The sequence below is a fragment of the Eutrigla gurnardus genome, assembly GCF_963514095.1.
Source record: "Eutrigla gurnardus genome assembly, chromosome: 14".
NCBI classification, from domain to species: Eukaryota; Metazoa; Chordata; class Actinopteri; order Perciformes; family Triglidae; genus Eutrigla; species Eutrigla gurnardus.
Genome location: NC_139937.1, coordinates 23922647 through 23937364, shown reverse-complemented (window position 1 = coordinate 23937364; position 14718 = coordinate 23922647). Strand labels below are relative to the sequence as shown.

Here is a 14718-nt window from a genome sequence, read left to right as displayed (position 1 = left end):
TGTGTGTGTGTGTGTGTGTGTGTGTGCGTGTGTGTGTGTGTGCGTGTGTGTGTGTGTGTATTTAAAAAAGTAGTAGGCATAAACACTAGACTGATCCATCATTGTGCAATTTTAATTTTCCAAAAATGTGTTTTTAGGTGCGGTACCCTCGACTGGAGTTCTTGCTGGTGATTTCAGTAGGCATAGAAGACTGATGACAGGTAATATGACGTCTTTTCACCAAATGCCTTTCAGTTTGTCTGTGATCAGTCGCTGATCAGATTGTCTGGAAACCCAGAATCTTAATTTGAAAAAACTCCTAATTTAACCGTTTGCCTGGCTCAGTCCAAAGTTTAAAAACCTTCCAACCTCAGTAAGACGCTAAATCTTGTTGAATTGGTACAATAAAAACAAACTTTGGAGGGATGAGTTGTTCTCCTGTGCCTCCAGTCTTTATGCTAAGCTAAGCTAAATGTCTCCTGGCTTTGTGTTTCGTACTGGGACGTTGATTTAATCAAATATTTAAAACCTGAGTTACAGACGTTTCTGTCTGAATATAAATCTACAGGACAAATGAAGTGCAGCGAAAGCATTTGAGAGCTCTGTATGTAAGTCTTCTGTTGCAGTTCCTGAGGTTGATTTCATGGTGGAAGGTTTAGTGATGGGAGGTAATATGACGTCTTCTCAGGAAATACCTTTCAGGGTGACGCTCTTCCCCTCATCAGATCCACCCGTCGCTCTGCCTCAGTCCAAATATGGTCATGTCCGTTCACTGGTTGCAAAACCTCCAAGATAGCGATGGCCAAAATGCCGACCTCGAGGCTTCAGAACCGTAGTCCACACACCAACGGGTGATGTCACCACGACGACGTCCGCAGGAAATCACACAAGCCAGGAAGTGAAGTGATCTGAACCGAGGGGAGAGAGGAGTGACAAAATAAAACAGGAAAGACTAAACATGAATGAGTGATTTGAAGCTCCGAACCGAATGTCAGGGCGAACTATGCAAACATATCTCGTTGATATTGTACAGTGTTACGTAAGAAAAGGGAAAGTACGTCAGCTAAAGTAGACTCACGTTGTTCCTGCACAGTAAAAGTCCCATAAGGACGGATCAGATAAGCCTGATTGGTCTATTCGTCTCTGGGGGCGTGTACCAACGTTTGATTGACACTTGTCTGGCCTTGCACGTTTGGCCCATGAAAGTTCCCTTTGAATTGACCAGGTGGAGACGATGGCGTCTGTTATAGAGCTTGGAAACGCTGGCTGATTTGAGTCAGAAAATCAAGAGCTTCAAGAAGATTCTCAGTGAAACCGACCTCCACAAACGTTCCACAGACATTCCATAGATGGAGACAACAGAAATACAGGACGCGGGCTTTTTATGGTGTTAACCTGCAGCCGACAGTCTGTGAGACGATCAGGGAGGTTTGAGAGAATATGAAGTGATTTGCTCCGGTACAGAGGTTGTCAGACAGCAGACCAAAAGGTAAAAGACCAAAAACTAGCCCTTAAAGGATCCGCATGACATTAAGACATTTATATAGCAGCAAACAACGATTTATGATTTGCTATTTGTCCATGAAATAAATACTAAAGTACAGATACCTGAAAATTCTACTTAAGTTTACTTCTCACCTCTGATTAAGGACCTAATGATTCAAACAAAGGCTATTCAGGTGTTCGTACTGGGAGGTTGATTTAATCTAATAATTAAAAAAGATTATTATAAAGAGTTAGAAGTCTCAGTCTGAATGTAAATCTCTAGGAAGAATTAAGTGCAGCGAGAGCATTTGAGACGTTTATCAGGTGAAACCGGTAATTGATCTTTATGATATTAATAAGGAGATTTTCAGTTTATTTTGCATTGACATGTAACATTCTAATTCTTCTATTCTGACAGTGATTATGTGATCCTTTTACAGTTCCTCTCTCTTCAGAGCGATACTGTGTGGATGAACATTGTCCTGTGCTGATCCAGAAGGTGAGTGATGTAACGTCTGACTTGGATTCTAAAACAATGGATTCGTCTACATTGATTGATCTTTTCTCTGTTTTAGATCATTAACTGCATCTCTTTGGGTTTTGGGCTGTTGGTCAGACAAAACATTTGAAGATATCAATGTAGATGTAAGGGAATTGTGATGGGTACCTTTAACCATTTTCTGAAATATTATAGACCAAATTATATAACTAAAGTTAATAAATGAAGGGAAGAATCGACAGATTCATCAATAATAGAACTGGTACTGTATATAATGAAGGTTCTGGTACTGTTGTCAATCACAACAGAGCAAAGACAGCCGTTGGGCTGAATGTTATTACGCCTGGGAAAATAGTTCCTTACAAGAACTGAATTTCAAGCTAGAAGGAGGATTTTAACTACGAGGTGGGTTTTAACTAAACTTGACATTTTCAGGTAAATTCTGTAAAGTTTATTGAATATGAACAAATGTAAACAAACTGTAAACAGATGACCGATGTTGTTGATGGACAGTGACATGTAGTAACACTGGTATGATCCTTTAAGCAGGTAATAAAATAAAAGTCAGGAACCCGTTAACAGAAATACAGTAGTTATAAAAGAGAAGTTGCCAAAGAAATATGTACATCTACATCAGTAACCAGTCAAGTGGACAAACATCAGTTGTTTCACTATCTTGTGAAGTTTGGATGATGTTCTCCACATCCATGTTTCTAAAACAGACATTGATGATATTTAAAGAGTAAAATCTATAATCATCCCAGCAGAGAAATTTTACTTTTGCTTCATGAACATTTCCTTTGAATTTTCCAGGTGGAGACGGTGGCGTCTTTTATAGAGCTGCTTTTGGAAACGCTGGCTGATTTGAGTGACGGGGAGCTTTGGAATTTCAAGGAGGTCCTCTCGTCTCAAACTGACTTCCATCATTTTGAGCTCCCATCCATGCTGTTTGAGATAACAGGACATCAGGACATGGTGTTTCTAATGGTGGTGTGCTACAACGAAGAGGCTGTGAATAAGACCAAGGAGGTTTTGGAGGAGATCAGCAGGACTGATCTGGTGCAGAGGCTGTCAGACAGCAGCTCAGGACCCAAAAGTAATAACAATAAAGACAAAAACATGTCAAAATCCCCAAAATGTTGAATCAATGACTTTTACCACTTTTCCCCTCAGAGCAAGACTCAGGTGAACACCGGTCTGGATTGATCAGGAAAGTGAGTAATGTTACATCTGTCTGACTGAGTACAACACAGCTTTCATTCACCTAATGCAGGTTCATTCATGGTTTACATATTTATTTAATGAACGTATTATCTTTCAGGTAGCGACAAGATTAGCTGTTCAACAGCTGATTTTGGAAACCCTGAATGATTTGGATGATCTGATGTTTGAGAGATTCACGAGGTTCCTGATGTTGATTGTCCATCAGAAGAACCTCTCATCCTTCCCATTTATGGGGCGACACAGTTATGAGAAAGACAGAAGGATGACCGTGTATCTGATGATGGAGACCTACGGCCAACAGTCTGTGGAGTTAACCACGGAGGCTTTTAAACAAATGAACAGGACAGATCTGATACAGAGGTTACCAAAGCTCAGTTCAGGACTCACAGGTAAGACATAAGCCCCTTTACTCCGCCTTCTCGTTGCAGGATGATCACTCCTTCTTTCTTTTTGGTGTCAAAGGTACAGAGACAGAATGGAGGCGTGGTGGCGGCGTTATGCCACAAAGTCCAGTATAAATGGTGCGATTGTAAAGATTAAAACAAAAACAACATATTCATGTGTCTAATAAATACTTTTATAGTTCATAATAACAAAAAGGTAAATCTGATTGAGTTCTGTGTTTTTACTGAAATTGTTTTCTTTCTTTTGAAGCAACTGTGTCTCATTAAAAGTGATTATTAGTGATTCAATGAGATTTGAATTGTCTGAGTTATTGAATGTCTTTTCTCCTCAGAGCAACACTTTGTGGATGAACATCAACCTACACTGTTGCTGAACGTGAGTGTGACTATATTTTACATTTTAAATCATCATAAATGATGAAACGAACCAAACAGTGAGTTTCTTAAATTGCCTCTCACTGTTAATGTTGAGCTCTTAAGTAATAATGTTATGATGGAAAAGAGAGAAAACCATTTCTTTGAGCTCCTGTTACAGAAACATGATGCGTTGAGATCAGAAAGGAGTTATTTATTAACATGAATTAAAGGATGGAGGGACTCATATTTGACTTTGATGTTAAGAAATAAAAACACTTAATACTTCAAAAGAAAATGAAATCAGTAGAAAAGATATTAGTGTATCATTGTCTTGAGTGATCATGCAGAAAAAACTAATCTTATAACATTTACACTCGACGTCTATAACACTGACAAAATGCAAATAAATTAATCTTTAACCGTCCCAATTGGGAAATTACACGTTTACACAGGATTTGAAACGGATTCTTTTGGAAACAGTGAAGACTTTGAGTGAGGAGGAGCTGAAGAAATTCAAGTGGTTGCTGAAGCTAACGCTCTTCATGAAATGGGTCTGATACATGAACTGGGAAACATCGTACTGTAGTGCAGACCTACTGGTGAAACTGATGGTGGAGACCTGTGGTTTGCAGTCTTGGGAGGTGACCATCGACATTTTAAGGGACATGAACAGGACTGATCTGGTGACGGGAATGTCCAACTCAGGATTCAAAGGTCAGAGAGAAAAATAGAAATATATTTTAGAATTCATGGTAACAAAGAAAGTGGTTAAAACTTTATTTAACCGCCCATGAAAAATGTTATAAAATAAATAAAAAGGTCAGCAAAGCAATAACATGCAGCATCAGCCAATTGAATCCAGCCTCTTTGATTTTTGTGATGTCACTGGAATTCATTTGGTGTAATTCTTTTTTAAATATAAGTACAATGTACAGTAAAATACGGTACATGTAGGCCAAATAATCACATTTTGCTGTTGACTTTAATCAGCACCTCTGTTACGATAAGATAAACCTTTATTAGTCCCACGGCGGGGACATTTACAGGATTACAGCAGCAAAGAGGATAGTGCAACAACAAAAGGCAAAACAGAATGTAATAAATAACAGATATTAAAAAAATACTACTATTTAAAAATGTAAATAAAAAAAGTACAGACTGAGTAGTTGAGTTCACATTATTGTATAATAGAATATATGAAATTTTGTTATTGTACATGAATGACCATGAGGAATGGTTGAATAATTGACAGTTATTGGTATGATCAGGCTACTGGGTGCCGTATTTATCGTGCAATATTATTGTGGATTGGTACACAATGAATATTAAATTAAATAGTTTGACACAATTTTCACATTATAATCTTATCAAAGGAAGTATTTGTTGCATGGCTTCTGCATTGAGTGAGTAGAGTGTTCCGAAGCAGAATATGTCATTTTCTAATTATTTATTTATATTTTGTTCAAAAGCAACTAAGTCTTTTAAAGTCTGATTTGGAATCGGTCAGTAATTTTCTCTTTTCTTCCTCCTCAGAGAAAATGTCAGTCCAGTTGAAGCTTTTGGAAACGCTGGAAGATTTCAACTACGATGAGCTCGAGAAATTCAAGCATGTCTTGCAGGACAGTAAAATGGAGAAAGGCCTCCCAAGAATCTCCAGACAGAGAATGGCGCTGGCAGACAAAGCCGAGATAGTGGAGCTGATGATGGAGACCTACAGCCAACAGGCTTTTGAGGTGACCAGGGAGGTTTTAACGCAGATGAACAGGAGTGATCTGGTGCAGAGGTTGTTGGACGTTAGGTCAGGATCCAAAGGCAAGTTGGTTTTTGTTTATTTCACTTTAATGCCTTTTTTTTCTTAAATCAAATTGCATGTGGACGGTCAAACAGCCATTTGAATTTGTGGTTTGAATAATGCCTGTTGAAGCACATGCTTTCGATTAGATCAGATCAGTCAGTGTTTCAGCCATGCAAGGGGCTCCATGGTAACGTTGGTGTTTGTCCTTCGGTGTGACGGACACACTGGACCATTATTGGATGCATCACAATTACATTTTGTCCAGAGATCTTTGATGATCCTGGACTTTTCGCTCAAGTACCAGTGAACTCTTGGAGCGCCAAGAAATGTTGTTTCTACATTCATTGTGCTTTGAGGATGCATCGTAATCACTTTGGTCATCCTCAGACTTTTCCTTGAATTATTATTCTCCAGGACTTTAATTGCAACACAAAAAGGCTGCCGAACTAACTACATAATGATGACAATTTGTAAACACTGTAGCTGCTCCATCAACACTTAAAATAACATAATTTAGACATAAATACAGGAGCGACCTTGTTGATGGACCGTAGACAGTCTCTGGTTCCTCCACATAGAACCTCACATTAGACCCAACCAGACTATCGTAGACCTCTGCGAAACCACTACGATCTCAGTGAGAATCTCAGTGCTGTAAGGCTTTCCCCCTCATGCTAATTATTCACTTGAAATATATCAAGTTAAATACCACATTAATCACATGACCTTAAATATCAAAATAACAATTTGAAACAAATTCAGACATGTCTTCACAAGGGCCTCCGGGACGCATGGAGCCTGAGGGTGATGGAAACGTTATGGTAATCCTCACATCAGTTCATCACTTTCATTTGTTCATTTATGTGATGTTGCAAAAAGCCCCATCTCCACTTATTTCCAAACATCTGGTCCTCTGCAGCAGGACTGCAGCGACTGGACTAAAGTTGAACCTGACGTGAACAGTGCAGATGCAGATGAGGCTCCGACATACAGGTGAAAAAAGAATAAGGTCCTAAATCCTGCATCACAGCAAACTGGAACTATATTCTAGGGATATATGTTCATCTTTTTTATTTCATTTGTTATTTTTCCACGGCTTGCTGTAGTCTACAGTCTGACGTGGGAAACTTTGAATGCAGCGTCTCTGGCTTGCGCTGGGTCTGCAAGGAAAAGGTCAGCTTAAAGTATCAGTTCTGCTCTTGGGAAGGACATATGCAGAGGATGGAGTGGATGCAATACATGCCTGCAGGTCCCCTAATGAACATCACAGTCATCGCCGGGAAGCTATTTGAAGTACAGCTGCCACACTGGATCTGCATAGGTAAGTGGAGAGAACGTGTGCTTTTAAATTCCAGACAGCATGAGTACAACAGCTGATGCAATCCTTATGTTATGTGCTCTTATGTTGTGCAGACGACAACCCTGAAATATGGGACAAGTTTGCAGTCCTGCACATAGAGGACTCTGGAGATGTCGTGGAGAAAGCGTCCGAGGTCACATCGCACCACGTCAAACTGTCCGAACCAGTTTTCTCTCCGAGAGCGATCCTGATGAAAGTTGGCTTTCCAGTGAAGATACTGTGTGATGTTTTAATATACAAGATCAACACAGCATTCCTCACACTCCATGTTTATCTGATCCCACGTGATCCTGGTCTAAAAGAGGTTATTTCATATCTTACTGTCACTAATGCCACAAATCACGTGATGAAAATGCAGCACAGGCAACTCATGTTTTTGTCCCAACAGCAACTGGACAAGAGGAAATTATCCTACGGACACAAAATCATCGAAAAGCCGCCGCCAGATGAGTCCCTGAAAATGCAAGATCGTTTTGTCCTCACAGCAGATTTCCACGGTGCAGAAGTTAAACCTAAAGTATGTTAGATTGAAATAAGATTATTTCAGTGCGTCAAACCTAAAATCAACCTTTTTATTTAAATATCTATGAACAATGTGAGCGTTTTGTTATTATGAATATTTAAATAACATTCAAATATCTGAAATCATGACATTTAACCCATTTTTGGCAGTTATATTCATCATTTTTCTGTTCATTGATTTAGATGAGAAAACGAAAAAACTTACTAATCGCTGTTGCAAACTTCGGATGCTGAAAGTCTAACTTTCTTTTCCCATATTTCATTTTTTTTCTTCAGAACATAAAGCTCAGATATAAAAGCAGTATCCCAAGTTTCTTCGGAGTGTTCATAAGAAATCCAGACGCAGACTTTACACTCAAGCTCGAACACAGTAAGGAGCTTAAAACAGTATGGGACGATACGATTCGAAAAGGTCCGATTTAAATAATATCACGAGAATTCATCTGCACAGCCTATTAAACACTTTTATGAGTGAAGCCAAAATATGTCAATTTTCTTTTCCTCCTTTTTCTTTTTCAGAAGAATACCAAAACACCGGTCACATACAAGGTAAGACATGGCTCAACGGTCTGACTGAAGAGTTGGTTTGGTCCAGGAGTGGGTTGATAAAACCCAGCAGAATATTAAATATTCATAAACGGTGTTTTAGTCAGTTATCAGGATGTAACCGTGCTTCCTATATGACAGTTGCAGACATCGCTGGACTGACGTCCTCCACACCTGCTTCCGGTGACCGTGAGTTGTTTTTAACACGAGACATTATATTAATATTGGAAATATTGGAACCAACATTTGTATGTTTTTTAAGCATTGAGGACATGAGGTATTTCTATGTGTATTATTATGTTTGTATATTATGTGTCTTCATAATAATAAAAATAATATATATTATTACAATTTAATTATAACATTTATATAAATAATAATAGTAATAATAATTATTAATAATTATTAATTAATTACACTCCACAGTGCACCCGAGGCAAATCCATTGTAACGGCAGACTGTCGATGTACATATCTGTGTTGATAGAATGTTTGAAATAAATCCAACCTTGCATTTTTAAGGATTTATGTCTCAGCAGCAGCAGCAGCGTGTCATACTTCCTAGTAGGCTATGTCAGCGGCGGAGTGATATCACCTAGCACTTATAAGTTACCGGTTCTATAATAGTTTGTTTACCTGCTGTCATTGCTACAGACGCAGAGTAGCCTGCAGTGCTAGTTTCTTCAATCTCACAGAAATGGACACTTTTGGAGAATAAATTAAACTTTTGAAGACTCTGATGAGGAGTTTTCCACCCAAACCCAACCGTACCTGTACGAGCCTGAATATACAGAGGAAGAATTGCGTGAGAGGGATGCTCAAAGGGCAGAACGCGAGCGTCTGGGGAGACCGAGATAGCCCCCGCTGGAGCTGAGAACCGGGACCGAACAAACGGAGACTGGTGGTGCCAGGAGGGAATCCCCCGCAATGAGTCCGAGGGTTTACGGTTCTCCAGATGGAGCAGATGTTCGGGTTCGCGGTGCGTAATTGTGGGTTCGCGTGGCCGTGGGCTGCCCGGTGTTTGCGTGAGGTCTAAGGGCTTTTCACCCAGGTCTGGGGGCATGAGGCCCGACTGTTCAGCATGGGTCAGGTCTCTATTTACCAGAGGGATTCCCTGCAACGCGTCCAAGGGTTTACGGGTCTACGGATGGAGCAGAGTTCCGGGTTCGTGATGCGTAATTGTGGGTTCGCGTGGCCGTGGGCTGGCTGGTGTTTGTGTGAGCTCCAAGGGCTTTTCAGACAGCCTTGGGGGCATAAGTGCCGACAAATCGGCGATGTTCAGGTGTGTATTTACCGGCTGGATTCTGGCCAGCGTGTCTTAGAGTTTTGAGTCCAACAGAGCAAAGTAAAATTCCGCTGCTGCTGAAAAACTAGTCCCTCAAAAAATGGATGATTTATGCGATGCAAGGTTAGTTTTGTTTCAAATATTATTCTATCAACACAGATATGTACATCGACAGTCTAGTGTTTTAATTGATTTGCCTCGGGTGCACTCTGGAGTCGGTATGAGTGTTTTTAATGCCATGCTAGCTAGAACCATTGACTTGCGCTAGCCATAGCACAAGCGAACTCGGCAACTGGAAGAACTGAATGAAATTTCTTGAAAACGTCTCCAGACGTCTCGAACACACCGGCTGACTTGGAAAATAGGTCTTATGTCCACAATTCCGAACTATCTACCTTTAATCTGGCATCCAAAAGGGCACTTCATAAAAAAGAGGTGAGGACAAATTAAGGAGTAAAAGCATTTTAATCGTCTATCTTTACCGTGAAAGACAGCCTTTTTTGTTTGCTGTGTGTCTGAAAAAACACGCATTAACACTCTTTCACGAAGCAATTTTGAATTTGTTTCAGACGGGAGACCGTCAGCTGGAGCAGCTGCTGTGAACACCGTGGCAGGAGGTGGATGCACAGGTAAGGTGATGTCTTCACAGTGAACGCCTTCGACGCTGCCTGCGACACCGATCAGATTGAGACTGTTGAATTCAAATGAATTAGTTTGACACCTATTCTGTTATTTCTTAGAGTTGGACGAGTAGATCGCTGTAATGTTTGCACATTGAGGATAGAGCCAGGAGACATTTAGCTTAGCTTAGCATAAAGACTGGAAGCAAAGGGAAACGGTTAGCCTGGTTCAGTCCAGAACTCCTAAAAACCACAACATTGGGACGAGCTCGCTGTTCTCCAGTTCCTCCTGTCTCTGTGCTAAACTAAGCTAAATGTCTCCTAGATTTGTGTGTTTGTGTGTGTGTGTGTATAGAGTACAGACATGAGGGCTGTATCTATTCAATTCAATTTTATTTATAGTGTCATATCACAACAGAATTCATCTCAGGACACATTGAAAATTTAATAAATCATGAGCATATTCTAGTCCTGTTCAGAGTCCCAACATCCCCAGGAGCGTTGCAGCAACAGTGGCGAGAAAAAACTGCCTTAAAGCAACACTTAAAGTGATGGTTCGGAGTGAAATGCACCCTAGGTAATTTCCACCATGACATCCAGCCAAACACCCCCTCAGAAGCATTTTTAGCGATGGTCAGCAGTGGTCAAGATAGGGCGATTAGCCAAATTACTTGCAATTACTAGCGCTATGGTACTGGGGATATATCTCGTAAATCACTCCACTAATAATGCATGGAATGTTACCAAACTTCTGCAGCAGTACACATAGGGTATGTACTGACAAAACGAGGCATTTGAAAGTTTGTAAGTACACCAGGAGTTTATTTAAAAGAACACTTGCCTGATAGCGTCTATCCTCGGCTGCTATGCTACCGCAGCATTGATGCCACTTCCGTGTTTACCCAGCCGATGCCGTGACGCGAGTTTCACGCGAGAGTATGAAAACGTTTCGCTGAGTTTTTATAAATGCTTGTATTATCAGCTCAACACATTTTTATAAATGCTTGTATTATCAGGTCAACAAGTGTTGATAAGTGTTGACCTGATAATACAAGCATTTCTAAACATTTAGCGAAACTTTTTCATACTCTCGCGTGAAACTCACGTCACGGCATCGGCTGGGTAAACACCGAAGTGGCGTCTACGCTGCTGTAGCATAGCAGCCGAGGATAGAAGCTATCAGGCAAGTGTTCTTTTAAATAAACTCCTGGTGTACTTACAAACTTTCAAATGCCTCGTTTTGTGAGTATAGACCCTATGTGTACTACTGCAGAAGTTTGGTAACATTCCATGCATTATTAGTGGGGTAATTTACAAGATATACTCTATGTACCATAGCGCTAGTACTAAGCCATTTGGCTGATAGCGGTTATCTTGACCAATGCTGACCATCGCTAAAAATGCTTCCGAGGGGGTGTTTGGCTAGATGTCATGTTGGAAATTACCTAGGGTGCATTTCACTCCGAACCATCACTTTAAGAACTTTTCCTCTTCGGTCCCCCTACAGGTTGGAAGGGAATTGTCCATTACTGCCATTGTAAATAATTTAGCCTACCCCAGCCTACCGTCGCATGCACGTTATTTGTTTGTATGCAGAACCGGCTCTGGAAACGATGAACGATTTGAACGATGTCCAGTGACAAGGTAGAGTAGCTAACGCCTTAGCTAAGATTAGCTAACATGAGCCATAGCTATAGTTACATATATTTAAATATATATTAGCACAATAGCTAACACCTTAGCTTAGATTAGCTAACATGAGCCATAGCGATAGTTACATATATATTAGCACAATAGCTAATGCCTTAGCTAAGATTAGCTAACATGAGCCATAGCGATAGTTACATATATATATATATTAGCACAATAGCTAACGCCTTAGCTAAGGTTAGCTAACATGAGCCATAGCGATAGTTACATATAAATATTAGCACAATAGCTAACGCCTTAGCTAACATGAGCCAATAAAATAATCGACAATGTATTGTACACAGATGCACACTGTTGGAAAAAAAAATGATTACCGGTATTATTTACAAGTCCAGCAGCAACAAAGCCAAGTCACCATCTGTCTTGCAATTTGTAGCCTCCTTCAGCTCTCGAGTGTGAGCCGGTCTGATGTTCACTCTTGTATGAGCTCTTTATTTGTCATGCTCCTGTTTTCTTTTCTTCGCCTCATCGGACATTATACTCCTCCTTGTCTTTGCAGGCTCTGCCATGACACCAATTTAAAAACTACCTAGCTGCAAGGTATCTTTCACGCACCTGCCGGGTGTTCTCCCACTGATCTCCACGCAGAGCCTTGTAGAAGAAAATGTGTTACCTTACATTTCTTATTTGTTTTTTTATAATGTTCCTTATCTCGGGAACATCAAATGTCCTGCTGAGCTGTTTCTATTGAATTTAACCCTTGCAGTCTTGATGAAAAGACTCTTTGATCTTTCCCTCTTCCTGAACTGTAACATTCGGTAACATTTGTCTCACATACATTGATCAAGGCCCGATGAGTGACCCCTGTAGTGACATCGTCTAGCTCTCCCGAGAACGGTCACACCTTGTAGATATGAACAGATGTCTCTTCCTCTGCAGAGAGACATGTGTTGATTCAATGCAAATCCACTCATGACGCCTTCCCTTTTGTTCTCCCGAATGTTCTGTATAAATCCAACTCGGCCAAGCCATTCGAGAGACTGGATCTTCATGGATACACTGTTAATTTCTTTTCTCCACTGTCAGTGATTAAACCTCATTTGAACCAGCCACAGAATTAGACCTGAAGAGTTTTCTTCTACAACTGGTTACCTGTCTGTCTCTACATGTCTCCCTGTGATAGACTGGTTACCTGTCTGTCTCTACATGTCTCCCTGTGATAGACTGGTTACCTGTCTGTCTCTACATGTCTCCCTGTGATAGACTGGTTACCTGTCTGTCTCTACATGTCTCCCTGTGATAGACTGGTTACCTGTCTGTCTCTACATGTCTCCCTGTGATAGACTGGTTACCTGTCTGTCTCTACATGTCTCCCTGTGATAGACTGGTTACCTGTCTGTCTCTACATGTCAGCCCTGTGATAGACTGGTTACCTGTCTGTCTCTACATGTCTCCCTGTGATAGACTGGTTACCTGTCTGTCTCTACATGTCTCCCTGTGATAGACTGGATACCTGTCTGTCTCTACATGTCAGCCCTGTGATAGACTGGTTACCTGTCTGTCTCTACATGTCAGCCCTGTGATAGACTGGTTACCTGTCTGTCTCTACATGTCTCCCTGTGATAGACTGGTTACCTGTCTGTCTCTACATGTCAGCCCTGTGATAGACTGGTTACCTGTCTGTCTCTACATTTCAGCCCTGTGATAGACTGGTTACCTGTCTGTCTCTACATGTCTCGCTGTGATAGACTGGTTACCTGTCTGTCTCTACATGTCAGCCCTGTGATAGACTGGTTACCTGTTACCACCCCCGACCCTGAATACAGGATAAGCGGTGGATGATGGATGGGTAGATTTCTTAAATGTTATAGAAAGTGATGTCACCAGGTAGGCTGTTGACCTGAATCCAATTCTTTTTCTTTCCCTCTAGCCTCAGGCGATCACTTCGTGGATAAACACCAGTGTGATCTGATCGACAGAGTGAACAACATTGAACCAATCTTGGATCATCTCCTGAGAGAAGTTGTAATCCAGCAAGAATTTTATGACAGAATGTCTGCCATTCCAACCACCCGGGAGAAGATGAGAAAACTCTACGGCGGTCCCCTGAATGCAGCCGGACGCAACGGAAAAGACATCTTCTTCAAAATCCTCGAGGAGAAAGAGCCGTTTCTTGTTGCCAGTCTCAAGAAGAAGAACTCATAAATACTGTGTTGAATTCACCTGTTTTCTGCTTCGCAAAGCAAATGTCAGGCCAGACCCCCTACAACGGTTTAGTTTGTCATCTTTTCCACCCTCATGAGTTTGCAGGTATGGGTATAGTAGTGTATCTGCTGCTGAGGTAGGAGTATCATAGAATATATCAGTATTATTGCACTGTCACTGTCTCAACGTGTCATATAAAGCTTTTGCTAATGGAAATATCTACAAGCAAGAAATTAGCTCAAATTGTTAACACAACCTTGAATGTCGATATCAGCAGAGGAACCACAGGGAGCCTTCACATGCACTTCCTGGGGCAATAAAAGCCTACACACAGGTCCAGCAACAGGTATGGTTTACTGGTAGGAACCATGAGGAATTCCTAGTTTTACATCGTCAAGCTGATTAAAGCTACTAAAACATTGCATCTATGTTTGTTGTTGTGAGTTTGTCTCTTTTTGTTGGGTGAACCAGGGTCTAATGCAGGACTTTAACGCCAAAATGGACTATCCCATCCATAGTCATGGCAGGCCTATGTTCTGTTACCAACTGGTATGGATTGTTTCTTCTTCGTCTCTGTAGCTGTGTACCATTACCGCCCTCTGGCGGCCGTCCAGCATAGCAACACTGACACCGCCCGGTCTGCACGTCACAGCCAAGTAAACGGAGAAGAAGGCTCGAAGGGGAAGACACACTTCAAACACTTTTTCACTTTTCAAGAGAGCAACAGAGTGCTGTCAACTTAGCGATCAATGATTTGCCGCAATCATAAAAAGTGGACGGACTCTGAC

At 41.0% G+C, this 14718-nt stretch overlaps 2 protein-coding genes across 2 annotated transcripts in view; one reads left to right on the top strand and one right to left on the bottom strand.

Annotated features, from left to right (window-relative positions):
• The window catches only part of LOC311025030 (uncharacterized protein), a 375179-nt gene that overhangs the window by 255753 nt on the left and 104708 nt on the right, over positions 1 to 14718 (bottom strand). The gene's annotated exons all lie outside the window — the stretch shown is intronic.
• Positions 6872 to 14217, top strand: LOC311025021 (NACHT, LRR and PYD domains-containing protein 1b allele 5-like). Its single transcript, XM_084027688.1, has 8 exons — positions 6872 to 7064; positions 7157 to 7407; positions 7492 to 7620; positions 7902 to 8037; positions 8145 to 8174; positions 8313 to 8360; positions 10025 to 10084; positions 13656 to 14217. The coding sequence occupies exons 1-8, from the start codon at positions 6956 to 6958 to the stop codon at positions 13928 to 13930; spliced, it is 1038 nt and encodes a 345-aa protein (XP_083883814.1). The 5' UTR covers positions 6872 to 6955; the 3' UTR covers positions 13931 to 14217.

What these genes read in the sequence shown, in the direction of transcription:
- LOC311025021 (XM_084027688.1), top strand. Translation starts at nt 6,956, where the DNA reads ATGCAGAGGATGGAGTGGATGCAATACATGCCTGCAGGTCCCCTAATG. An exon ending in GTGATCCTGGTCTAAAAGAG is followed by an intron (nt 7,408 to 7,491) that starts GTTATTTCATAT and finishes TTGTCCCAACAG; the next exon opens with CAACTGGACAAGAGGAAATT. An exon ending in GGCAGGAGGTGGATGCACAG is followed by an intron (nt 10,085 to 13,655) that starts GTAAGGTGATGT and finishes CTTTCCCTCTAG; the next exon opens with CCTCAGGCGATCACTTCGTG.